The sequence below is a fragment of the Rhinoderma darwinii genome, chromosome 7 (assembly GCF_050947455.1).
Source record: "Rhinoderma darwinii isolate aRhiDar2 chromosome 7, aRhiDar2.hap1, whole genome shotgun sequence".
Taxonomy (NCBI): domain Eukaryota; kingdom Metazoa; phylum Chordata; class Amphibia; order Anura; family Rhinodermatidae; genus Rhinoderma; species Rhinoderma darwinii.
The window spans coordinates 65,441,422-65,468,852 of NC_134693.1; the positions used below are offsets into that span (position 1 = coordinate 65,441,422).

Sequence of the window (27,431 nt, forward strand, 5' to 3'; positions counted from 1 at the left end):
AAAATGTCCTGCATCAGTCCTGCCCCAAACTAATTTGCCCCTCTCATAAACACTAATTTATATGATAATACAGTCTTACAGTTTCCAAATAATACAACTATACAAGGACCATCACAAGAATCATCTCCCTTCAGACCATATATGTGAATCCAGTACTATTCAGACACAGTCACAGGCAGAAAACACAATGACAATCAGTGACTTACAGGTGACATCTTCTCTGATTGGAGTCGTTCTCTTTCCTGTTGCTCCTCCATCCCAGAATGTCATGATGGTTTCTCCAAGCCACAACTTATCTCTAAAGTTTGCCGCCAGACAATCCCCACCATCTATATGCACTCCCAATACTGCGGCCCCATTTAATAGTGCTATCCTGCTGCTACTCTCAACACTATGCCTACTGTGCTGCCCAGTGCTCCCAAATACTGTACTGCAGAAATAGTAGTACCATATAGATATTCCTAACAAAACTACTAGTACCACACAGATAGTGCCCCTACAGTAATTAGTGCTGCACATAATGCCCCTACAGTAATTAGATAGTGCCCCAAAAAAGAATTGTACCAAAGCCCTGACAGTAATAATTCCCACTAAGTGGTCCAAATTTTTTTTATGGCAAGTAGATAGCTCAACTGACATTAAGTGACCAAAAAATTGTTCCAAACAAAGTGCCGCCAAAAGTAACTGTGCCAAATAGAACCCCCCCCAGCAGTAATAGTGCTCAACCATAGTGCCCCCAAAAGTAACTATGCCAGTGTTCTCCCTATATTGTGCTTCACCATAGTGCCCCCAAAGGCAACTGTTTTAGAATGCCCTCTAGGGCTGCTAAACTCTTTCTAGGTCCCTCTTAATGCTGTAAATGGCACTAAAACAACCCTGCACTAAATTATATAGTCGGGTTTTTTACACTACTCAACATTGAAATTGCAACACTAAGAAGGAAAAGTTTTGGAATTGTGGAAATCACAGGATCAATAGACTTGTTAATGATATGCAAATGATAAAAAAAAGGAAACAAAATATTCCAAACATCTTGATCTATTTAGTATACAGTATGAGTGCAACGTGCAACGTACACGCACTTACACGCCTTGGCATGCTATCAATGAGGTTATTAATGGTTGTCTGAGGAATATTATGTCACACTGAATGCACTTGGGCACGCAAGTCATCATGATTGACAGCTGGCAGCTCCCTTTGCAATTGCTGACAAATGACTCCTAGATCTGCTAGTTTGGAGACAAGTCCGGAGATGCTGCTGGTCATGGTAACACGTTTAGGCCATGCAGGCTGCTCACAGAAGCACGAGCAACATGCGGCCTGGCATTGTCTTGTTGAAAAACGGCTTCTGAGATACTTTGGAGAAATGGCCATACCTCTGGTTCCACAACTAAATCAATGTAACGCCGAGCTGTTGGTGTACCTGAAATGAAGACTAGAAGGGTCCGGCTACAGTATATTATGCCAACCCACACCATAATCCCGGGAGTAGGATCGGTGCAACGTTCCCTTGTGAAGGCCTTTTCATGGCTTTGCCCACGTGGTCTCCAAACCAATCTCCAGCTATCAATGCATCCAAGCCAAAAGCAGGACTCATCGCTGAAGAGGTAAGACCTCCATTCCAGCCTCCAGCTGTCTTGCTGTGCACCATGATAGCCTTTGAGAGCGGTGGCGTGTGGTGAATGGAACACCTGTAACTGGACATCTGGCTCGTAGCCCAATGTCGTGCAAATGCTTTCTGATGGTTGGTGTCGATATTGGTTTCTACCCTAGGCTTGGGATGTGACGTCCAATTTCACCTGCAGTACAGAATGGATCACTACACGCCATTCTTCCAATCAGACGATCCGTCCATGCAGAGGATTGCTTCCGCGCACCTATTGCTTTCATTACCATTCTTTGTTGTTCTCCCAACCTCTGGAACACGGAAAGTTTAACAGTGCTGACATCTCGGCCTAGTCAAGTAGCGATCTGCCGGAGTGATAAATCAAGGTTGATAACTGGCACGTCGACGAACAGGAGGCATCGTGCAATCATCCCACAGCACTTGATCCAATTTTTGAGATTTCATGTGGCTAAAAAACGTTAATTTTTTTAAGGAAAAAATGCCCCTCCCACATGCCACAGATTGGTGCTAAGTGCTTGAAAATGTGATCATTTGCAGATCTTAGTGACACCTGCTACTTCCTCTGTTTGAATAACCTTGTGGCTTGCCCTTCTTGGTATTGCAATTTCAATGTTGAGGAGTGTTTATGTCAAATGAGTGCAAGCATACTTCTAATTGGCTGTTCTTACTGCGAACGGATCTGAAAATGTGTTGGCAAAACATCTAAACATCATGGTTTTGCTACAAATCTTGAACTTCGTGAAACTTTTTACTCAGCACTAATTTAAATCAAAGTTGGTAGAATGCTGAGGGCCTAGATGCAAGAAAGCTGGACACAGTCCCAGTAATGACATTGTATTGGCTTTTCATTGTAGTAAAAAATTAAAATAATTAAAATAAATTAAAATACATATTTATTGGACTGTAGACATATTTATGTATCACTGATAGATTTAAAGAAAATGAAATGAATATTCTGTGTTAAATTCTGCCTAGATGGATTGGTATCTTATAATTCTCCATCTGGCCAACAATTCCTTTTACCGGAGGGACAAATCGTTAACCTTAATGATACCATTTATGATGGAGCAGTTGGCTACAGGTAAGTTTTATTTTGGTCTGGTAAATTACGGTATATAACCTAATAACTTTTTGTAATTTTTTTTATCAACCGGTATACGGCTGTAAACAATGAAATATAATGTAGCAAGAATAAACGAAATAAATTTTTTACATGTGACATTTGACTAAATATCCAAAATAGCCAAGAATTAGGTACTTAGGCTACGTTTACCTCAGCGTCGGGTTCCGCTTATCGGTTCCATTCAACCTCTCTATCAGAGGAACCAATGAACAGAAATCCAAATGGAAACCATAGCTTCCATTTGCATTACCATTAATTTCAATGGTAAAGCTTCCATTGCAATTTGTTTTAGTTTCGTAAGTTTTCCGTTTTTTTAAAGAAAACAACGCTATTGTTTCTTCTAAAAAAATTAAAACGGAAACAATGGAAAACAATTGGAATGGAAATGGAAGCCATATTTTCCGTTTGGCTTTCTGTTCATCGGTTCCTCTAACGGAAAGGTTGAACAGAACCCATGAACGGAAGCCAGACGCTGATGTGACAGGCCCATACTGATACCTACAAGTACTTATATACCATTGTATATATGATAATAAGATTATTTGTGTCATCAAAGGTAGAAAGCATGTGATCTACAAGCAAAAGGTTAAACACAACATATTAACATAAATGTTACAGCAATATAAAAAAAGGAAGAACTCTCAGCATATGCCTATCTAGGTTACTAATGCCATAACAATTCACAAAAACAAATAATAGTTAATGAGACAAGTAAATGTATTCAATATTTATGAAATGAGAGAAAAAGAAAACTATTAAAATTTCATTCAAAGTACTTATAGAGAAAATTTCAATGTATGTTTACCAGATGTCCGTCTTTAGATGGAAAGTTCCTGTTTTTGGCCTATTAATCACAATTTCTTTTCATATGTATTCCAACAATCTATTATATGGATCCTGCCTAACAGATGCCTGTCCGTTTTATACTGACAGGCAGTAATACCCTGCAATACAGAAGTATTGCAGTGTATTATAAAAGTTATCAGTTGATTGCACAGTAAAGTTCTCTAGTGGGACTCAAAAAAAGTTGAATAAAGTTTATAATAAATAAATAAAAATCCCAAGGAAAAAAAAATTAAAAACCCACTTTTTCCCCTTACAAAATTCTTTATTATGAAAAAAATGAAAAAAAGTAAAATAATTACACATATTTGATATCGCCGCATCCATAACGACCCTACCTATAAAGCTTTTACATTATTTAACCCGCATTGTGAATGCCGTAAAAAGAAACAAATAAAAACAATGCCAGAATTACTGTTTCCTGTTCATCCTGCCTTAAAAAATTTTTTATAAACAGTGATCAAAAAGACGTATGTACTCCAAAATGGTACCAATAAAAACTAAAAGTCGTCCCATAAAAAAGCCCTCCTACAGCTGCATCGGCAAAAAAATGTAAAAAGTTATGGCTCCTAAAATATGGCGACACAAAAACAAATAATTTTGAAAAAAAGTGGTTTTACTGAGTAAAAGTAGTAAAACATAAGGAAACTACATAAATTTGGTATCGCCACAATTGTAACGACCCGCTGAATAAAGTTATTATGTTATTTATGCCACTTGGTAAACGACGTCAATTAAGGACACAAAGAAGTGTGGCAAAATTGATGGGGGGTTTTCTATTCCCCCCAAAAAAAGTTAACAAAAGTTATGAAATAGATTATATTTACCCCAATATGGTGCTATTAAAAATTACAACTTGTCCCGCAAAAAACAAGACCTTATACAGCTCTGTCGTTGCAAAAATAAAGAAGTTATAGCTCTTTGAATGTGATGATGGAAAAACGTAAAAAATAGCTTATCATTAAGGTCTAAAAAAGGCTGGCCATTACGGGGTTAAATACCCTTCAGGGCTCATGCACACTATCCTATTATGGCTCAGTACACCTTCTGTGTTGTACAAAGCCATAATATGCTGCCCATAGACTTCTACATATGAGGCCTTACTGTACCTCCATATGCCTCCAATTTCATGCTGAGGCAAGAGTTTTTTTTATGTCGTATTCCGTATGAAAACAACAAAATAAAAAATAGTACTATATACCGCCAGATACCATATTACACAGCTATTCTCCCTTAAAGAATTCTAGAGAATAATATTTCTGTAATATATGGAGACACCATACTGCCGTACATGGAGCCATATGAATGCGGCCTTAGAGCACACATGGAGACATAGCCATAACCAGGAGACCAGAAGAAATTCTGATATCAATTACCTCACATAAATAGAATGGACAATGATAATTACTGTACATTCTACATACTAGCAAAAACAATTTTCATCATGAAATTATACTTTCAGGTCCCAGGCAGATTTGGCCATCAGGACGCAATTTTTTATTTTATTTTTTTGCACACTGTCATTAGAATAAGGACTCACTGTCCAAAAATAGATGCAAAATCTTATGTCCAGAAATCTCGCTTCAGACATCCAATAGTATATATGTAAAGTAGTTGAAAACATAATACAGGTAAAAAACACTTACATTTTTATTGACGCATCCAACACAGAACCGCTACGTTTTGTCCCACGCTGGGGTCTTTGCAGGGGACCCTGACATGAATGTAAGAGGCCTGTTTTTTTGTGTGGGATAAGTTGTACTTTGTTTAGGGCACCAATTTGGGATCAACACATTTTAGAATTTTACTTTTATGTATTTATTATATGGGGAAGATGTAGGCAAAAAATAATTTTGCCTTAGTTCTATTTTTTTTACGTTGTTCACCAATCATCCTTTATAGTATTAGCAGTTTATTGTACAGGTCATTACAGCTATGGGGATACCAAATGTGTCTGTTATTTTGTGTCTTCCAACTAATATGTAATACAAATATATTTATTGTAAAAATAAAGAGTGATTTATGGAGTGGTTTTGCTTTTCTTTTCTTGCCGTTATTTTATTTATTTTCTTTGAAAAATTTTATAATTTTTTTTTACTTTATAATATGCCGATACAGATAAATAGTTACTAGCATATTACACTGTGTATGTTAAATACACAGGAAGTTGCTATGGCATCCATATGTATTCCCTAGCAAATGGCTATACCAAAAGTCCATTTAAATATACCCTGGGGCTGTTTGTCCATACCTTGTATGGACAGAGATTGCGTGACAGAGAACCCCTGTGACTCTCACAAGGGGGTGTCGCCCCGAGCAGGAACTTATTGATTAATAAGTAAACACTCAAATATTAGGATTAGCTGACTAGTTAGGGTAAGTTCACACGCAGCAGCCTCTACTCTGCCTAAAACCACTCTGTCATGTGTTTTTTAGCACAAGTTAGCGTGGTTTTCAATCAATTGTTAATATCTGCACTTTTTTTGCAGTGGAACGTTGTGTCAGCATGGTATTCGGCCGCTTCACAGCCAGACTTTGGCCAAAGGGCGTTAGGTGTGTCCTTACCGTCACATTTTGCTATTCCATACTGTTGGCATGTTTACGTTTCTTTCCAATATTAACCTAAGTAAATGAAATTACCATCAGAGAGATTTTTATATTATGGTTTGTGCAAAGTCATGTGAATCCATTTTTAAAAGTAAAGTTGATCCGTGCAAGTGTATCTTATTTTTCTGGCACTTTACTCGTTAACAGATTATTTATTTATCCATTTTAGCATGACTGAAGGACTTGGCCAACTGACTGATGGGGTATCTGGGCTGGATGATTTTACTCTGACTCATGAGTACCACATGTGGCCTGGATATGATTATGTTGGGTGGAGCAATGAAAGCTTTCCTAATGGATATGTGGAAATCATGTTTGAATTTGACCGAATAAGAAATTTCACAACGATGAAGGTCTTTCTCAGCCTTGACATATGTTAATACATTATTTGTAATTACATATTTATTAGTCAAATTTAAATGTTGTAGAAAGTAAGGAGAAATATTTTTCAACACTTTAATTGAATTATATGGAGGCTTGGATTAAACCTATGTAATGATATAATACATATTGTTGTTTAGGGTATGTTCACACGCCCTATTTACGGACGTAATTCAGGCGTTTTATGCCTCGAATTACGTCTGAAAAAACGGCTCCAAACCGTCTACAAACATCTGCCCATTGAATTCAATGGGTCTTACGGTGTTCTGTGCAGACGAGGTGTATTTTTACGCGTCGCTGTCAAAAGACGGCGCATAAAAAGACGCCCGCCTCAAAGAAGTGCATGTCACTTCTTGGGACGTAATTGGAGCCGTTTTTCATTGACTCCATTGAAAAACAGCTCCAATTACGTCCATAATGGACGCCGCCAAAAACACGAGTACATGCAAAAACGCCTGAAATTAAGGAGCTGTTTTCGCCTGAAAACCGCTCTGTGATTTCTGACGTAATTTGCGTTTGCGTGTGAACATACCCTTACAATGTTTTTCTTATGACAGAGTTGCTGCATTTACTCAGTAATGTGGAATTGTAAAATGCCTTACAGTAGCCGATAAAATAGAGTAGAGAAATTTGGCTTGGTCAACCTAAAAAACAAAAAGTGAAATTTAATTTTTTGCCTGGCATTTTACTTTAAGGATAAGTTTTTAGAGTACAACATGTGTATAACTGTTGTAGCAATTAAAGACCAATATTAATGCATATAAGTTAATTAAAAGTAGGTCTAAAAAAAAAAAAGGCGGAATTCCCAAAAGTTATGAAATATTAAATTATAGTGAATCCGGCAATTTCTTTTAGTACTGCCACACCCTAGAAGGAGAGTATATTTCTTGATGACTTGCCTTGAAAAAATAAGTGTTACCCGAATAAAAAGTATTAGTCACATGTCTTATTTTGGACCGGACCATATATGGTCTTTTGATTGTGTGTTTTTTTGTGGCACAATGAAATAATAAATATTTAGTCTTTTACTTATTGGGTTGTGCAATTACCAGTGATTTGCTTTGTGTGTTTCTCCATTGTATTTAGGGCTTATCTATTGTACCCCTTCTGATTGCCCACTTTACTAATATCTGCAAATAAAAAGTATAAACTTTATATATAGTACTAATTTCTGCTCACAAATTACAATATTTTATCAGCAATCAACTAAGCTCAGAATTGTACACTATGCATGATCTAATAATACTACAATTCCCTCAATTCTGTTGCTACATTATTGACTGCCAATTATCTGCAGAGGGGAGTTGGCTGCTTGTTTAAAGGGTAACTAAACGTTTGACAAACTTCTGACATATCATAGAGACATGTCAGAAGTTTTGATTGGTGGGGGTCCCAGCACTGAGACCCCACCAATCACTAAAACAAAGCAGCAGAAGCGCCCATGTGAGCACTCAGCCACTTAGTTTCTGTTCTGCTTTTTCTGGAAAGCCGATGTAGTGGAGTACGGGCTCATAGACTTTGTATTGATTCCCTACTCCGATACATTGATTTCCGGAAAAAGCCGAACAGACACGAAATGGCTGAGCACTCACACGAGCACTTCTGCCGCTTCTTTTTAGTGATTGGTGGGGGTCTCAGTGCTCGGACCACCACCAATCAAAACTTCTGACATGTCACTATGACATGTCAGAAGTTTGTCAAACGTTTGGATACCCTTAATTTAACATTTCTATGGTTGAATGGGCAAAATTTCTTATCTATGATGGTACATATTATAAAAGGACGTTGATGACTTTAACCATTGTAAGTTCATATATTAGTTACTTATATACAACTTTAATCAGTTATATCGTGTAAACAAAACTAATTTTCAAATCAATGCCAAATTCAAAATTAAATGAATGCAAGTGTTAGATTTTTTTTAAAATTTATGTCCTCTAACTTTGCAGGTTCATTGCAATAACATGTTCTCAAAGGGTGTGAAGATCTTCAAGGAAGTGCAGTGTTTCTTTAGATCAGAAGCAAATGAATGGGAAGCAAATTCTGTAATTTCTGTCTTGATAATGGATGATGCCAATCCCAGTGCCCGCTATGTCACTGTGCAACTTCATAACCATATGGCCAGAGCTATCAAGTGCCAGTACTATTTTGCTGACTTCTGGATGATGTTTAGTGAGATCACCTTCCAGTCTGGTAAGTAATCATAGAAATAATCTGTTGCACTATTAAAGGTTCTAGTAGATTTTAAAAATGTACATTATTTTTCACAGGTCCTTAAACATTCAGTTTTGAGTTTTAAGGGATTTTCTGTTCCACTAGTAAAATATATTAACTAGATGACCACTGCTACGAGGATCTATGGGGTTGTACTCTCCATATGTGACCTCTATAATAGACTCATATTGACCAGCAGGAAGTGTCAGGGAATACACTGGCAAATTTGAACATTCCCTTAGTTATATGAATAAATAATTTTTTTTAATCTCCTTAATTATACATAAAAGTATTTTTTCATGTTTCACCAATATGTTTCCTCGATGTCAACAGATGCTGCCATGTACAACAATTCATTAAGTCCTCCACGGCCGGCTAGTGTTCCAACTACATATGGTATGTAGATACAAATAAATATTTTATCTTGAAATTGTCAACAAAAAAGATGTTGGATGAATATAGCTGAGAGAAGCAGAATAAAAATCCCTAGAATCACATTTACCTTTATAAACAATAATTTTGAAGCTCTGACAGATTATCGAAAGATTGGAGCCATGAGTTACAGCTGTGTTCCCCACCCAGTGGCTTTAAATCCACATGACCCTATGTTGTGTGTCTCAAGATAGGAGCCATGAGTTATATGCACAGGCTACAATAAGGGCCAGTTCACACTGAGTTTTTTTTACACGTTTTTTTACGCGGAAATCGCGTCGGAAAACGCGGATGCGTTTTTTTGCCGTGAGCGGCAAAACCGTCTTGCAGGAAAAAGAAGCGACATGCTCTATCTATCTGATCTATCTATCATTTACATAATGGGAGTGTAAAGGATCTGCCAGACACAGCTTCTGTGTCCACGCCCGTGGTTAGTCAGTCTGCACCTGCTCCTAAGTCTGATAGAGTGACCCCTCCTTCTACCAATCAGGCTGGGAGGCTGAGGAGTGGGAGAGCCTATCACAGCCTGGTATGACGGAGCTAGCTCCCGCCCTCTGTCTATTTATACCTTCACTTCCTGCTCCTCCTTTGCCTGTGATTCTCCTGTTTCCTGGCTCTGCTGCTTCTGCTTGAACTATTTTGTCCCTTTTTCATATTGACCCTGGCTTACTGACTACTCTCCTGCTCTGCGTTTGGTACCTCGTACACTCCTGGTTTGACTCGGCTCGTTCACTACTCTTGTTGCTCACGGTGTTGCCGTGGGCAACTGCCCCATTTCCCTTAGCTTCAGTGTACCCTTGTCTGTTTGTCTGTCGTGCACTTATTGAGCGTAGGGACCGTCGCCCAGTTGTACGCCGTCGCCTAGGACAGGCTGTTGCAAGTAAGCAAGGACTGAGTGGCGGGTAGATTAGGGCTCACCTGTCTGTCTCCCTTCCCCGTCATTACAGAATCACAGGCAAAGGAGGAGCAGGAAGTGAAGGTTTAAATAGACAGAGGGCGGGAGCTAGCTCCGTCAGGCCAGGCTGTGATAGGCTCTCCCACTCCTCAGCCTCCCAGCCTGATTGGTAGAAGGAGGGGTCACTCGATCAGACTTAGGAGCAGGTGCAGACTGACTAACCACGGGCGTCGACACAGAAGCTGTGTCTGGCAGATCCTTTACAGGGAGGCAGAGAAAGCGTATTTTGTGGCGTTTTTTGCCTGCTGTGCTCAATGGTCGCGGGCGAAAAACGGGCAAAAAACTGCGAAAAACGCAGCGAAAATCGGCATGCAGGCAGAGCAAAATCTGCCTCAAAATTCCAAACGGAATTTTGAGGCAGATTTTCCGCTTGCAAAAAGTCTGTGTGAACCCAGCCTAAGGCTATGTTCACACGGAGTATTTTGGGGGAGGAATATCTGCCTCAAAATTCCGTTTGGAACTTTGAGGCAGATTTTCCTCTCCCTGCACGCCGATTTTCGCGGCGAATTTCGCGCCGTTTTTCGCCCGCGGCCATTGAGCTTTCTCTGCCTCCCATTGAAGTCAATGGGAGGTCAGAGGCGGAAGCGCCCGAAGATAGGGCATGTCGCTTCTTTTTCCCGCGAGGCAGTTTTACTGCTCGCGTGAAAAAGACGCCGACGCCTCCCATTGAAATCAATGGGAGGCGTTCTCGGGCCGTTTTTGCCGAGTTTTGCGACGCGGTTCCCGCGTCAAAAAACTCGGCAAAATACCCCGTGTGAACATAGCCTTAGACTTCCACATTAACAATATTGTAGACATACCCTAACTCCCAAACAGTGCCTATTTGTATGATATAGTACTATAATATTTTCAGCACACATTACTTGCAAATCTGTCACAAATTCCGTCCTACTTGATAGGTAGAATAGTGCCGCATGTCAAAACAACAAACACATCGCCGAACAACGGCAAACCCCTTTAAAAGTCAATTGGATGAGTTGGGTTCAGCGGATATCTGTTGAATTACAGACCCAGCACTGTGTCCTGACTTCCATTAAAAATAAAAGCCAACACACAGATGTGAACAGAGCCTAAAATATGCAGTATTGTTGTACCACTTTCTTTTCTTCAGCAAGTCTGTGATTGAATAGCTTAAAACTCAAAGCATGAAACTTCCTGGGCTTGCCAATGTGCGGAGTGGCAAATTTCACATTTAATATGTTCCTCCTCCAATTCTGAGTTGACTGTGGCTCTCTGCTTTAATTATTACAAAGACCTTTTGATAAGGATGAGATTAATTACATAGTAACAATAATAGGAATACATTAATAAAGCATTTCTTATTTATTGAAATCTAATATTTGCTGGATTATGAAGTGGATTTTTATTTTTTTAGAATACTTTCCAAAAGATTTCCAAGTATTACTGGAGGCCATTAAAATGCAGGTTTTATTTTAATATTCAATACCAGTCTGCATATACTGTAGCTTGGCTTAAGTAGTCTCGAAATATTATCAACTCATGACTAGGGTATTGCAGAGGTGCGATGGCACATCTATGTAAACTTTGCAATGCTACAACCTCTCCTTGCTCGAAATGAGCAGTCGCAAAGTGTATGGAGTTAATAAAATAACGGCAGCCTCTTTATTAAATATATAACCATCCAAAATATGGAAATTGTTATAAATACATTATCAAAATATTATACAGCTTTATGAAATATATGACCATCAACAAGACGCTCAGTCTCAAGAGGAGGTCTTTGCAGGTCTTTTATCACGCAGTACAACAAAGCCCAAATCCCCAGGGTGACAAATCTATCACAGTACAGCACCCTAGTTTCTTTTAATCGGTTCCCTGGGGCTGCGCCTAGTGGGTACAATGCCAACCATTCTTCAACCCAATTCCATTGAAGAGGGATCGCCATATCACTAATTGGTACCCAGCAACATCAATAAGTGCCATCCGAGACATGCTCACTGCCAGTTGCGAGGATAAAGAGATTCAGCGTTTCCAAGAGTACCCCCCCTTTAAAATGCTATGCAGTATTTGCAGTGGTTTTGCCATGTTTGTAGACAAAAACACTTTGTAATTAAACTGCCACATCATTACCACCACACATGAATGTTCATTTACAAGACTTTTTATTGTGAAGTCATTTTTTTGTGTGTCTTACCAGCTTGAAACCAATGCAGTAAGTGCAATCAAATTGGAAAAATCAGTACATTTATTTTACGATTTGCAGTTTTACATACAGTCTTTTTGTAGCTAAAACTAGGAGTGGATCTGAAAACATAAGAGATTCATTTACATTTCTCCTGTATGTTCCAATCCTGGTACCTGCTCGAAAATGTGCAGAAAAAAACTGCATCAAAACTAGAATGTTTAAACTGGGCCTAATGCATGTGTTTCCTATGTTTACAGAGTCATTTAAAGTGGTATAGTCTGATTAAATAGGAATAAAAAAGCAGAGCGTCTGTCAGACTTGAAGCTACTGGCTTCCAATGCAAAATCTTTAACAGGGCCCCCACCTACTATGTGCCATTTTTAATACTGGTGTCTTCTAATGTGGCAGAGGGGCCTTTGTACCCCCTCAGGCCTCAAGGCCCAGGTGTGACTGCTACCTCTGCACCCCCTATAACTAGCCCCAGGCGTCTGTTGTTCTCATACTTTCTAGTATGTAAAATCCAGTGTAAGGAAGCTGATCTTGTTATATGTGGCAGCTAGGGGTGTTATTATTTATTTGCACACACATTGTACACATCATTTTATGCAGAGGGTGTTCTTAAAAGCTATTAACATTCCCTACCTATAGAGTTACCTTTACAGAGTGTGAGCTTGACATAATTTCTTTATAATTGGAACCCGATTTATATCAAACAGTATGCATGAGCACTTCTAATAAAGTGTAATTACAAATACATGTATTCTCTTCTAGACCCCACCCTTAAAATAGATGACAGCAATACGCGTCTTCTGGTTGGTTGTTTAGTTGCCATCATCTTTATACTTGTGGCGATTATCGTTATTATTCTGTGGCGACAATTTTGGCAGAAGATGCTAGAGAAGGTACTTATTAGCTACAATTACTATTACTAGTATAAATATATTCTTGTTTAGTTGATGTTCATATCTATAATCTTGCTCAACCATTTCTAAAAATATGTAAAAGTTATATCCCAAACACAAGTTTGTTCGATTCCGGCGCTTACGCTTTTAAGGGACCGACACTAGGTCTAACAAGGACCCCCAGGGCAGTCCTGTTAGAATCCCTGATAGGGTATACCTAAAACACAGAGTAATGAAGTATATTGTAAACAAATTTTTATGTAAGTGCCATAACATAACAGTTACTTGTATGGTATGCTTTAAAGCTAAGATCTTGAGCAGTATTAGGCTAGAATTACACACAGCGTTTTTTTTTTTGCTGTGTTTTAGGGTTCTTTTTGCCATTTTTGGGGGGGGGGTGGTGATAAAACACTATGGCCCCTATGTCAATAAGAAGTCTAAAGTAAATCTAAATATATTTATAAAGTTTTGGTTTGTAAAGTATTTGGGTCAGCGGTGTTTGGTTTTTTTGTCAAATCGATTCATGTTTTAGATATGTAATTTTTTATGGTGTTTTTCTCCATAGACTTCCTTAATAGAACTTCAAAAGCACCTGGAAAAACAGAATGGTATTAAAAACACATGTGTAAAAAAAAACGCCACAAAGCACAGGACAAAAAAAACTGTGTTAAGAAAGCCTTAGGCTTGATTCACACATGCAGCAATCGGTGCAGTTTTAATACCGTTTTATTTTAACCAATGCCCGGAGTGGATCAGAAAGGAATTGGAAGTGTAAAGGAAAGACAAACTTTTATTTATGGTTCTCTCTATTCTATCGACTGCATGAATTTTAGGTGGACGTTTAGGGGGAATGCTGACAAACTGCTTTAAAGTACTCATTTTTGTTGCTTTTTTATCTTCAGGCATCCAGAAGGATGTTGGACGAAGAGCTGACTGTCAGCCTCTCAATCCCCAGTGATTCAAATACATACAATGCAAATCGAAGGCATGAGTCTATGTCAACTAGCGAACATGAATCCAATTCTACCTATGATAGGATATTTCCTCTTGGGCCAGACTATCAGGAGCTTACAGCACAAGCAGTAGTAGAAGAAGAAGCCGGTATGCGATAGAATTTTTTTTAACATTAACGGTTGAATCCCTAAATCTGTTAAGGAATTTTAATATTAAATATTTAAGTGAAAATGTTTCAGCCGCTTTTATTTTTGTACTAAGTAATACAAAATATTATAAAATCATATTTCATATGTGCAGTGGCATAAGTATAGTGAGTGAGGAAAGTCATACTCATACCTGGACCTTTACAATGCAGTGCTATAAATAGGCAGTCCTGATTTGTAATGGCATATTATGATAAGTGTACAAGAAAGGTTTTTGTGGTCAGAGCCACCATCAGAAATTTCAGTCCCCATGCAATTAAATAATTTCAACCCCCTGCATGTCTTAGGTGAGTTCTGTGCCCCCCTTTGCCTGCTGTTGCCATTTTTGCAGCTGCTGCAGCTTTCCTGTTAGTGCCAGAAAGTGGCAACAACAACCAAAAGTTCATTAGATAGGGAGAAAAAAGAGAGAAAAGCTCTTCATGTGGGGAACTTAGGTTGTTCAGGGGGGAGGGGTTAATAATAATAATAATCTTTATTTATATAGCGCCAACATATTACGCAGCACTTTACAATTTAGAGGGAACATGAAACAAACAATATCAGACATTACATAGTGACAAAGTTCATTTACAATTCAAACCTGGGGAGTGAGGACCCTGCTCGCAAGAGCTTACAATCTATGAGGACATAAGGGAGACACAAAGTGTAATAGTGTTTGTTCTGTACAATGGTCCGGCCATTTTTATACACATGCGGTGGTAACATAAAGCTGCATGAGCCGGTCACCAGCCAGTATCCGTGTATGACAGACATGAAGAGAAGGAGTGTGAGGGAATCTTATTCTGATGACTAATCTAAATGGAGGGCCATGGAAAGGAGTCAGATTAGGGAATGTTATAGGCCTGTCTAAATAGATGTGTTTTCAGGGCACGTTTAAAACTGTGGATATTGGGAATTAATCTGATTGTCTGGGGTAGCACATTCCAGAGGACGGGTGCAGCACGAGAGAAATCCTGGAGACGGTAGTGGGAGGTTCGGATTATGGAGGATTTTAATCTAAGGTCGTTGGCAGAACGTAGAGCCCGAGTAGGGTGGTAGACAGAGATGAGGGAGGAGATGTAAGGAGGTGCAGCACTGTGGAGAGTTTTGTGGGTGAGAGTAATAAGTTTGAATTTTATTCGGAAGGGGATGGGCAACCAGTGCAGTGACTGGCACAGATTAGAGGCGTTGGTGTAGTGGTTGGTCATAAAGATGAGCCTGGCTTCTGCATTGAGGATAGATTGGAGAGGGGAGAGTTTAGTGAGGGGAAGACCGACTAGTTATGAGTTACAGTAGTCAAGACGAGAGTGAATCAGAGCAACATTGAGAGTTTTGGCAGTTTCCTCCGTAAGAAAAGAGCGGATTCTGAAGATGTTTTTGAGGTGAAAATGACAGGAGCGTGAAAGTGATTGTATGTGAGGAGTAAAGGAAAGATCTGAGTCAAAAATAACCCCGAGACAGCGGGCGTGCTGCTTAGGAGTTATGATAGTGCCACACACAGAGATGGAGACATCAGGTTTAGGGAGGTTAGTAGATGGTGGGAACACAAGGAGCTCAGTTTTAGAAAGATTCAGTTTCAGATAGAGAGAGGACATGATGTTAGAGACAGCGGACAGACAATCACTGGTGTTCTGTATTAGAGCAGGGGTGATGTCACGGGAAGAGGTATATAATTGGGTGTCATCAGCGTAGAGATGGTACTGGAAGCCAAATCTGCTGATGGTTTGTCCAATAGGAGCTGTGTAGAGAGAAAAGAGGAGCGGACCTAGGACTGATCCCTGAGGAACCCCGATATCAACGGGAAGAGGAGAAGAAGTGGAACCAGCAAATGACACACTGAATGAGCGGTCAGAGAGATAGGAGGAAAACTAAGAGAGAGCCGCGTCCTTGAGGCCAATAGAGTGGAGCATGTTAAGTAGGAGTTTGTGGTCTACAGTGTCAAAGGCTGCAGAGAGATCCAAAAGAATCAGGAGAGAGGATTTACCATCCGATTTAGCCGCCAAGAGATCATTTGAGACTTTAGTAAGGGCAGTTTCTGTGGAGTGTAGAGTGCGGAAACCAGATTGTAAGGGGTCAAGAATGGAGTTAGCAGAGAGATAGCGGATAAGGCGAGAGTAGACCAAGCGTTCCAGGAGTTCGGAGATGAAGGGCAGATTAGAGACTGGTCGGTAGTTGGCAGCGCTGGATGGGTCAAGTTTTGGTTTTTTCAATAATGGGTTTATAATGGCATGTTTAAAAGCGGAGGGAAAGATACCAGAGGAAAGAGAGAGGTTAAATATTTTAGTGAGGTGACTAGTGACAGCTGGGGAGAGGGACTGGAGGAGGTGTGAGGGGACAGGATCACTAGGGCACGTAGTAGGACGAGAAGAAGAGAGGAGCCTCGAGACTTCTTCTTCAGTTATTGGGTCAAATGCTAAGAGTGAAGAAGAGGGAGTGCGGGGGGGAAGGGGATCGATGTTACTAGGGGACTGGGAGATAATATCATGCCGGATGTTGTCAATTTTAACTTTAAAATAATTGGCCAGGTTTTCAGCACTGAGATCTGTGATTGGCGTCTGCACTTTAGGACTAAGGAGGGAGTGAAAAGTATCAAAGAGGCGTTTTGGATTATTAGATAGTGTGGAGATGAGAGAAGTGAAGTAGACTTGTTTGGCGCGGTGAAGGGCAGAGTTGTAAGTTTTGAGCATAAATTTGTAATGGAGGAAATCTGCATCCAAATGCGATTTTCTCCACAGTCGTTCGGCACATCTCAAGCACCGCTGAAGAAAGCGGGATTGAGGCGTGTGCCAGGGTTGTCGTCGTCTTTGTCGGGTGGTTCGGAGTGTAGTGGGGGCTGCTTCATCCAATGCATTTTTGAGAGTGTTATTATAAAGTTTGGCAGCCAGATTGGGACAGGAGAGGGAAGAGATAGGGGACAATGAGGACTGTAGACTGTCTATGAGTTTCACAGTGTTAATGGCATGTAGATTTCTGTATGTCTGATACGTAGGGATGACCTGAGGAGGCAGAGAATATTTGATAGTAAAGCAGAGAAGATTGTGGTCAGAAAGCGGGAGTTGCAGTTATGGTCACCATACTCAACACAGGTTATAGTCATCCACCGAACTGTCAGTCTTCAGTCGTTCCCCGGTCTCTCGAAGAGAGCCGGTAATTCAATAGGAATTAAAAGGTTTAAAAATGAGTAGTTACACTGAAACTCTCATTGGCGCTGTTCCTCAGGGAAAAATGCAAAGGCTCTTTTATCTTCATGTATAAAAGAATTTTCTTACATAAAAAGTAAACGCAAGGCACAAGATTAAGCGTTTTGAGCCCAAACCGGGCTCTTCATCAGGTACAAACACTGTGTGGTGATAACAGTCAGGTGAGTGATTGTAAAGGAAAAAATCCCACCAAAAAAAAAAAAAACAACAAAAAACATTAGTATACCTTTATTAAATAAGTTAAAAGTCTATTAGAAATATATTAAAAGGGTATACACATATAAAGGTTTAATGATTTAAAATTCAAGAATTTATTTAAATGGACAATAAACTTTCCAATAACTCACGCCGATCTAATAGTATATTTGATATAAAACAGCTCTGTAATTCACCTACTGCCAAAATGTAGTTCTCTCATTCATGCAAACTCCATAACTTTCTATGGAGAGGGGAGAGGGGAGCAGGGAGAGGGAGCAGAGAGTGACTCAGCAGGACATGCTGCATGTAAGCCTATGGAGAGGGAAGGGATGAGCAGGGGGAGGAAGCAGGAGCAGAGAGAAACACAGGGACACTACTGGTAAGATATAAATCTCACCCCAGTGCTGGAATCTGAACCACACTACTCATCCCTGCTACATAATCTCCTCCATGCTGCTGCAGCCCCCATACATGTGACAGATAGAGACAGGAGAGCAGGATCCCCTACTCTCTGTGAAAAAGTGCACAGAAGACATGACAGCCATCAGGCTCCGCCCACTAGCTTTAAGACAACTGAGAATCAGAGACAGAGCCCGCAGAGGGGAAAACTGCCAAACAATGCCACACACACAAGTCACACAATGGCCTGAAATAGTGCCCCTACGCACTTACACGCACATGACATTCCGAAAAGCTGGCCAAAACGCCAGGTACATTTTAAGAGCGGGGCTGCATTTCCCCTATTGGTGGCATGTGTTTTCAGGTATTACGGTTTTTGCTGATAGGTTACGAGGCGTTATGTATAGATTGACTGTTATATGATACTCTCAGGTTTAACAGCAGGTCTCTTGTGGGTGCTGATATGTGTTGTGGGGTATCAGAAGTGTGAGAATCGCATTGGTGGGATATCAACATAACTTTACAATAAGCCTGGAGAAAGCTACGTGTTTTGTATGTAGCAGGTTGTTATGGTATCTATAACCGTGTACAGGAGATGACAATTAGTCAGGGAGGAAAAGGAGTATACACTCCATGCTGTTTGGGGGATGGCTTCTCCTAGAAGGGGGACATACAAATGTTGGTAAGTATACAGATTTTACTGCTCGTAGCCATTTGACTAGAGGTACCGAGACATTGCTGTTTTGCGCACAGAATGGAAACACAACCCATCACAACGACACTCTAGATTTTTATACACCCCAAAATCCACAGCAGATTTGAAACCCTTAAAAAAAGAGAGGTTTACTGGATGTTCAAACTACAGACACTACGACCCCAGGGCCTAAATGAGATATCCAAATCCATTATTTGAATGCCCCCGAGGTACTAATGCAACAGTTACCCTATCATCTACTAGTCAAATGGGTACGAGCAGTAAAATCTGTGATGCCGCTCAATTCTAAATCTATGGGAATGATAGAAACAGCCAAATACAGTGCTAAACTGTTTCTGTCATTCTCAGATGGAGAATTGAGCGGTGGGCGCATGCTTGACCGCTGTTACATTCAAGCTCCTCACTGTGGGGAGGGTGCAGTGAGGAATATCTGGGAGTTCGGGACGCCCGTCCTCACGATCAATGTCGTTTGCTGGTTTCCCCTGGTTTATTTTCATGGTGAGCTGCTCCACTGTAGCGTGTCGTTCGGCCCTCATGCACCTTCATAGCCGACGTTCACCTCTCATCAATGGCACGTGGTGCTCCGCAGTTTTCATGTCAGTTATTCCCAATGGTGCCATTTGTCCACTGACGATGCACTCTCACCACAGTAGCACGCGATCAGTTTACAAACTGCGCCGTTTGAGAAATACTGCCACCCTTGGCCTGAAAGTCAATAATCATCCCTTTTTGTAACTGATAAACAACTTCCTTCATGGGCTATGCGCTCCTGACGTCGAAATTAGTCAAGTCACATTATTATGACCACCTCCTGTGTATATATGTATATATAAACTGTATTTATTGGGGTGCTCCGAAAATCATAAATTATCCCCAGTCCACAGGATAGGTGATAATTTTCTGATCACTGGCGGCCTCAACGTTATCCTCACTGGCATCCTCCTACAAGAGCTCACCAATACCGACACCCACTACCTATACCTACTGTTAGGAATACAACTGTGCCCTTAAGGTCGCTATGACAACCTTTCTAGCTTCTGGGCGGTTCTTCTTTTACCTTGAACCAATCTCTCTTCTCTGTCCTTCTGCCAATCAGCTGTGAGGTTGTATTTATACCTTTCTTTTCCCACCTGTCTTTGCTTGTGAATTTTCCTGTCTTCTGGTGTCTGATCAAGCTTCCTACATTCCCTGCACTCCTGACTCCCGGACCTTTTGGAAACTGACCGTGGCTTGTCTCTCATTAACCCCTTGTTAGCTGATTTTGGACTATCTGCTCCCGGACGGTTTTGACCTTTGCTATTCCTGATATCCGCTTGCCTTTATTTGGCCTTTCTGTTTAATCCCTGGCTGTCTGGTTTCCTGCTCAGGTTAGTCTGCATTACACCTCCTATCCAACGCTGAACTCTGCTAAAACAACCTGGGTCCTAAGGAGCAAAGTCCTTCCCACCTTGCGGTCGGCTCTGGCGAACACCTTAGGGTCTCCTTAGACACTGTCGATCAGAGTTGTGACGGTTTCGAGGTTGTGGTTTTATGTGCATGCTCTCTCCCGTTACTCCCCAACAGCCTTTGGTGAATCGCTCAAATTCCAATTCCATAACACCTACACCCTGCGACTAAGACGAGCAATTTGAGGGGTTTTCTGAAGAAAATACAGGTGTCCCCGGACTGAGGACTATACACGCGGCCGGATATACAGCCGGATAGAAAGCGCGAATTTCGCGAACCGCTGTTTCATCACCAAGAAACAGGTGAGGTGCCACACTTACCCTCACCCAAGCCTATCAACCATCCATGCATTACTTGGACCTCCTAAATCAACGGCACATGTGACCTGCTGCTCTGAGGCGAACGTCCACACAGGACAACCGCCATACAGGTCCGTTCATCATTACCCTCCCTCTTTTTCCATTGGACACTAAAGCCCTATATGATAGGAGGCTCAGGCTATAAATTGGAGCCGCTACCAACACCATTACTAAAAAATTGCATACTTAACCTTTTATACCGGACTAAGCCACCTGCCTACATTGCCACCACTACCCTGGATTGGCCCTTATAGACATTTAGCTCCTCTCATCCTGGACTATCAAATTCTCTAAAGCGCTATACATTTATGAGACGTTTTATTTGCTTTGATCACATTTATTTCTGATATAGCCCACCACTGATCTTTGCTTATATACCTCATATCCGTGTTCTTCAGGATATGGACACTTTGATCTCTCAACATAGGAAAATTTGGAAAAAGCAACCAGAAAGACGCACTAGAAACCTCTAAACAAAAGAAGCAACAATCTGAACTAGATAAATACATACATAGGAAAGGGGCGACCCATCTGGCCAGTCGCTCGAAAATGGCGTTAGCTAACCTTCGTGATCAGGACATGCATGATGAATTTGATTATGACAGCTCATGTGCCAGCTCTGAGGCAGCGGGGCCCTCTTCTATGATCTCTTGCTCTTTCCTGACAAAAGACCTAAGCAACGCACTCTCTGTTCTGAGAGAACTGGCAGGCATAAAAGCTGACATTAAACACATTGGCCACCGAGTGGAAGAGCTGGAAACTGCCCAAGCTGCGCACTTACAAATGACGGTGACTCTGCAATCTAACCCTTCAACTCAGGTAGCACATCTGAACACTACCTACTTGACACTGCAAGACTAAGAGAGTAGAAGCCAGAGAAAAAAACATTCAAATACGCGGCCTACCTGAAACAACTGCACCAGAAGCATTATCATCTCCAGCTGACCAAATTTATGCCTCGCTACTAGATCAGAAAAGGGCAAATCAGATTGTTATAGAGAGAATCCATAGAGCCCTTAGACTTAAACTGAAAGGCTCTGACCCTCCATGTGATGTCATATGTGGCCTACTCAGTTTTGTAGATACGGCCGATATACTTCAAAAAGCTAGACAGTCACAAGAGATATTATTTGAAAACACGACGATACAACTATACCAAGATATATTCCAAGTGGGTTTAGGATTTTTTTTTCACCAGCGTTGAGGCTGCAGCGAAAAAAACAAATCCTTAAACCACTTACGGACTTCCTTTGTAATAAGAAAATTCCGTTTAGATGGTTATACCCTTTCGGCCTTGTTGTATCTAAAGAGGGAGGCACGGTTACTATTAGACACTAATTTGGACATCACTCCACTTGACATCCCTCTGATTACCAGTATCTTGTGCACCCTCCATGCCGGAGATGCCTTTAACTTCGCAGTGGTCAAGTCGCCCTGACGGTAGAACTCTGAGTTTTAAGAAACCGCCATCTGACCTTCAGAACACTTGAGGCTGTCACGATTTTTTATGACTTCCAAATTATTGTTCTGGATCGTCTTTGATTATCGCCCCGACACTCGGGTTTTAAGTCTTCAAGGACTAATTGCTCAGGAATGTGAGTCTCTCTTTTTGCTTTGATTTATATACTTTTACCTTCTGTTTTTGCTCTTATTTTTTAGACTCCTCAGGTCTTGCTTTACGGTCAATATGACTCCTCCTTACATTACTCTGAACATGTGTCCAGATATTTTGCATACATGTTTCTCACACACTTTTAGGAACATGGATGGTGGCCATATATTGGTGGTTCTCTATCCACTCTTTTAGTTAAGCTCCCCCTACCCCCTTCCTTTTGTGTATTATCTCAGTATCAACTACTGATCTATTATAAGTTGACAATGCTAGTACACAAATAATTTTTTTATATAACTCAAATATTTTTCAAGAGTCATTTTATTAGTTTGTTTGTTTGTTGGTGGTAACTATCGAGACAACTATTGTCTAAATTTTCAATAACACTATGTCATGGGTTCCCTTAAAATTGATTCAAATAATGTACATGGTTTCAGTATGCCCCAAAAACTTTGCCAGGTTATCATTCTACCGAGGAAATCTAAGGTAGATTTTGTCCTTCCTCAAGAAACACACTTTCAGAAACATATTAATTCCCTGCTATCTCAAATCTCCACTCTTGAAACTTTGAGTAAGCATACAGTGGTACAAAATTCTCAAGATGATCTTTCGCTCCTTAGACAGCAACTGAAAGACTGTAGAAGTACATGGACTAAAAGTGGGTAGCTATACTCATACAACAGCTGCTTTTGTAAATTACTATAGTTATAGTCAAAGTAGTTATACTACTTACCAACCCAGCCACAGCAGTCCCCGTAATTCTGCAATTATTCAACTACTTTGGTGAAGCCTACTTTAAAATAAACCTAGATCAATCAGAAATTCTAAACATCTCGGCCCCCTCATCTGTACATAAATCATTAAAGCATTCCACCCCTTTTAAATAGCCTGAAAAATCCATAAAGGTTCTGTGAACGCAGATCCCAGCTAACCCCAAACTTCTGTACTCCCTTAACTACTCTACTCTTCTATCCAATTTTAGATCACAGCTTACCATCATGAAACTTCCATTAACATCGTGAGTAGGTCGGAAGAACATTTTAAAGACTTATATTTTACCCAAAATTCTCTATATAATACAGATAATACCTATTGAACTCCCTAAATCCTTCTTTAGCCAACTGCGTAGCCTATTCACCTCTTTTTTATGGAAAGGCAAACAACCAAGAATAGCTTAGTCCCTCCTTACGCAGAAAAATAAACAGGGAGGTTTTGCGCTGCCAGATGTGCATGCATACTACAGAGCAAATCATATCTTACACTGGTTGGACCTAGTATAACCCCGTCCAGTTCCCATACATGCAGACATTGAAAAAACGATTTTAGGGTTGAGAGACACTTTTTTCCCCTATGGACCATTAAACCTTCTCCACGGAAATCTGAGATACCCAGCGTTATCACTAGGGGCACAATCAAAGTATACCCTAGCAAGGAGCGATTCACCATCTCCTTTGATGCCAATTAGTGTTATCCCCTCCTGGATAAACAACTGAATGGTCAATATAGATACACCTTGGTCTAAACTTAACTCCCCTATAAAAGCCATTTAATCTCAAAATCCCAATCTGGATCTCTCTAAATTTATATCCCCTAGCACTACAGAAGAACCTATCTTCCTCCATTAGTTGTCCTTCAGAGAGACCTGTGGTCAAATCCCCTGTCCTCTCCGGGACTTAAAATGGGTTGAAATCTACTCACGGACACTACTCCCATAGCGAAATCTATGTCTAATATTTACTCGCTCCTCCATACTTACTCTTCAAAACCATACGTTCTACGGGAATGGGATTCTGAGCTTGGTAAACAATACACAGAGTCCGAAACAAAACCTATCTTGTCAAACTCACACGGTTTCCCTCCATGTGTGAGAATTCAAGAAAGCTCATTTAAATTGCTCACTCGCCGGTATAGGATGCCGGTGCTATTACAAAAAATTTAACTATGTAACTCGAACCTCGGCTGGAGACAGTGGCGTAGCTATAGGGGTCGCAGCGGTCGCAGTTGCGACCGGGCCCATAAGCCTGGGGGGCCCACGGGCCCCCGTTGCCATACAGCATGTTTTCTAACTAAATCTTCTGTGCCGTGAAGCCGGCACTTCCGGGTTACGGTCACATGGTACACTTAGTGTACCATGTGACCGTGTTGTCACGTGACACGGCTTCCAGACAGAGCAGAAGAGTCGGTGCGGAGGACTCCAGGTAAGCTGCAGTGTAATGTATTGTGTTGTAACGTTATGTATTGTAATGTAATGTGTGTGATGCCTTGTAATGTATTGTGTTGTATGCGGTGGAGAGGGGGGGGGGGCGTTAAATCACAGCCCCCCCCCTCCTCCACCGCAAACTGCACGATACGGTATAGTACACGAGTGTATGAGAGCGGGGCTGCGGCTGTGTAATACAGTCACTGCCCCGCTCCTGAGTCCTAACATGTGCGCGCCGTCAGGATGATGTGATGCGGCCGGCGCTGCACTAATGATCTGCGGCACTGAAGACAGAACATGGTGGGCGCGCTACAAAACACCCCCATGTTCTGTCCTCAGTGCCTGAACCGCCGCTCATTAGTGCAGCGCCGGCCGCATCACCTCATGCTGACCGCGCGCGCACTTATATCAGGAGCGGGGCAATGGCTGTATTCCACAGCTGCAGCCCCGCTCTATAACGGCGGAGATTAGAGAAACCTCTCATCTCCGCCGTTATTCCCCTGAATGCTGCGATCAAAGCTGACTGCAGCATTCAGGGGAAAGTGAGAAGGGGGGATGCCCCTGGATCGCGTCACGGGGAATTCCTGTGACGCGATTAAGGGACATACCATATATGGGCAGACAGCCCAGGGTCTGTTGAAGGACCCCAGGGCTGTCCTACCATATTTCCTGTTAGGGCATACTGAGGTATGTCTTAACAACTGCCTGTGTACTATACATACACAGGCTAATGTACTGGCTTATAGCTATAGGCCAGTACATTGAAGTTTAAAAATAAAATAAAAACAAAGTAATGTTAAATAAAAAAATTACACATTCACCTTTTTTATAATAAACATTAAAATAAGTCTCAATACATAAAACATACACATAATCGGTATTGGCGCGCCCGTAATAACCTGCACAACTGTTTTTTTGCATCATTTATGATGTGTACTCTGTAAAAAAATAAAAATTGCTTTCTATCACTTAGGCCCCATTCACACGACCGTGCCCGCAATCAGGGCCCGCGATTGCGGGCACGGCCGGCCGCCGACTGCCACCCGCATTTTCGGGCTGTGCTCCCATACAAAGTACATTTCTACGGCACGGACACCCATCCATAGCGCTACGGAAATGTGTCTGTGCTCAATGAAAGTGAATGGAGGTTATTTACGGTCGTGTGCATGGGGCCTAATTGTGAGGCACGAGGTGCGATGATGAATTTAACCTCCATGTGCCTCACATTAATAGTAATTAACCCCATCATGTACCTTACATATTAGCCCATTATGGCTGAGAAACATGATGGGGTTAATTACTATTAATGTGAGGCACATTCAAAATTCATCATCGCACATCGTGCCTCACATCAGAAAATGGAAGAACTTTTTTTAAAATTTTTATTACTGTTGGCAAAGTAAACGAAGTATCGGTATCGAAGTCCAAATTTTGGTATCGTGACATCCCTACACTGTGGGTCACGTCCCCCTGGGGGTTCGTGAGTCACTCACCGAGGTCCCGGTTCCAATCAATGCTGGAGCAAGGAGCTGACATCTCCTTGATCCAGCATTCCCTGTGCCGTGAGCGGCTCGACGCAGGCAGGCGGGATGTAGCGACATCATCGCGCCTTCCTGTGCCGAGTCACTCAGTACACACCGGAGGAGGCGAAGGATCCTCCACTCTACGTGGGAACGGGGATAGGTAAGTAATTATGCACATATGGGGGCATTATACTGTATGGGGGGGCTGATATTGCGGGGGGGGGGCATTATACTGTATGGGGGGCTGATATGGGGAGCATTATACGGTATGGGGCTATTATGGGGGGGCAGTATACGTTATGGGGCATTATACTGTGTGGGGGCAGCTATGGGAGCATTAACTGTGTGGGGGCATTATACTATGGGGGCTGTTGGGCAAGGCGTCTGGGCATAGGAGCGCGCAGGGGTCTGATGATGATGGTGGTGCTGGGGAGGGGTAGGGGGGCCCAAGCTGAATTCTTGCACCCGGGCCCATGAGCCTTTAGCTACGCCCCTGGCTGGAGATGTTTGTCTGCTCCTGGCACATTGACCCATATTTAGCTATACTGCCCAAAAATTATGCCCTTCTGGGAAGAGGTTAAAGGAGACATACATAAAACATGTGGAACTAATTTAACTCTTTCTCCTGAAATGGTCCTTCTCTGGGCCATCTCCCTAGGATATAAACCAAAAAAGAACTGTTTAATTACTTGGTTGTTACAGGCAGGAAAGCTACATATCCCCCTGCACTGGAGGGACACGAATCCCCCCCCCCCCTCAATTCAACAGTGGAGAGACTAAGTCCATCAATTGTTCCGTTTTGAGGAGTTATGGGGGTGGGAACAACACAGTAGACAGAGGGTTCTCAACACATGGGATAGCTGGATTTCATTTACAAAACCCAGAGATACATCTTCCTGACCCTTATTGTGAATCTTCTACTTGATGTGCCACCTTGCTTTGTCTAGATAATATGAGGCTTTAAATACAACCATGCACATTTATTTCTTCCATAAGTTTTTTCATCACTACTCTTTTGAGGAAGTAATTAGGAACCAACCTTCACTAGGTTTATATAGCGATGTTTCGGTCTCGACCACATGATGTTCTTTGTATAGTTATTGATTTTTTAATTATACATTTCTAACAACTCTACTATGCAACTGTTTGTGTACATATTTTTTGTATTTGTAACATCCTTTTACAAGTACATGAACACCTCATGATCTTTGTATGATGATGGACTGTTATGAAAAATTAATTAAAAACGGAATTAAAAAAATTAAAATAAAATTTGAAAAGAAACGCAACCCAGAAAAACAATGGCGGAATCACAGGTATTTTTCTCATTCCACCCCACGTATACATTTTATTCAGTTTCCCAGTAAATTATATGGCACAAAAAATGGTGCCATGGAAACGTGCAATTTG

The 27,431-nt window shown here is 41.2% G+C and overlaps 1 protein-coding gene across 1 annotated transcript in view; it reads left to right on the plus strand.

Moving 5' to 3' along the window:
- Positions 1–27,431, plus strand: part of DDR2 (discoidin domain receptor tyrosine kinase 2) — a 121,128-nt gene that overhangs the window by 16,107 nt on the left and 77,590 nt on the right. Inside the window, exons 5-10 of the mRNA XM_075832266.1 lie at positions 2,603–2,708; positions 6,370–6,553; positions 8,531–8,774; positions 9,129–9,191; positions 13,100–13,230; positions 14,133–14,331. Of these exons, the coding sequence (XP_075688381.1) occupies positions 2,603–2,708; positions 6,370–6,553; positions 8,531–8,774; positions 9,129–9,191; positions 13,100–13,230; positions 14,133–14,331 (927 nt within the window). The remainder of the gene's footprint in view (positions 1–2,602; positions 2,709–6,369; positions 6,554–8,530; positions 8,775–9,128; positions 9,192–13,099; positions 13,231–14,132; positions 14,332–27,431) is intronic.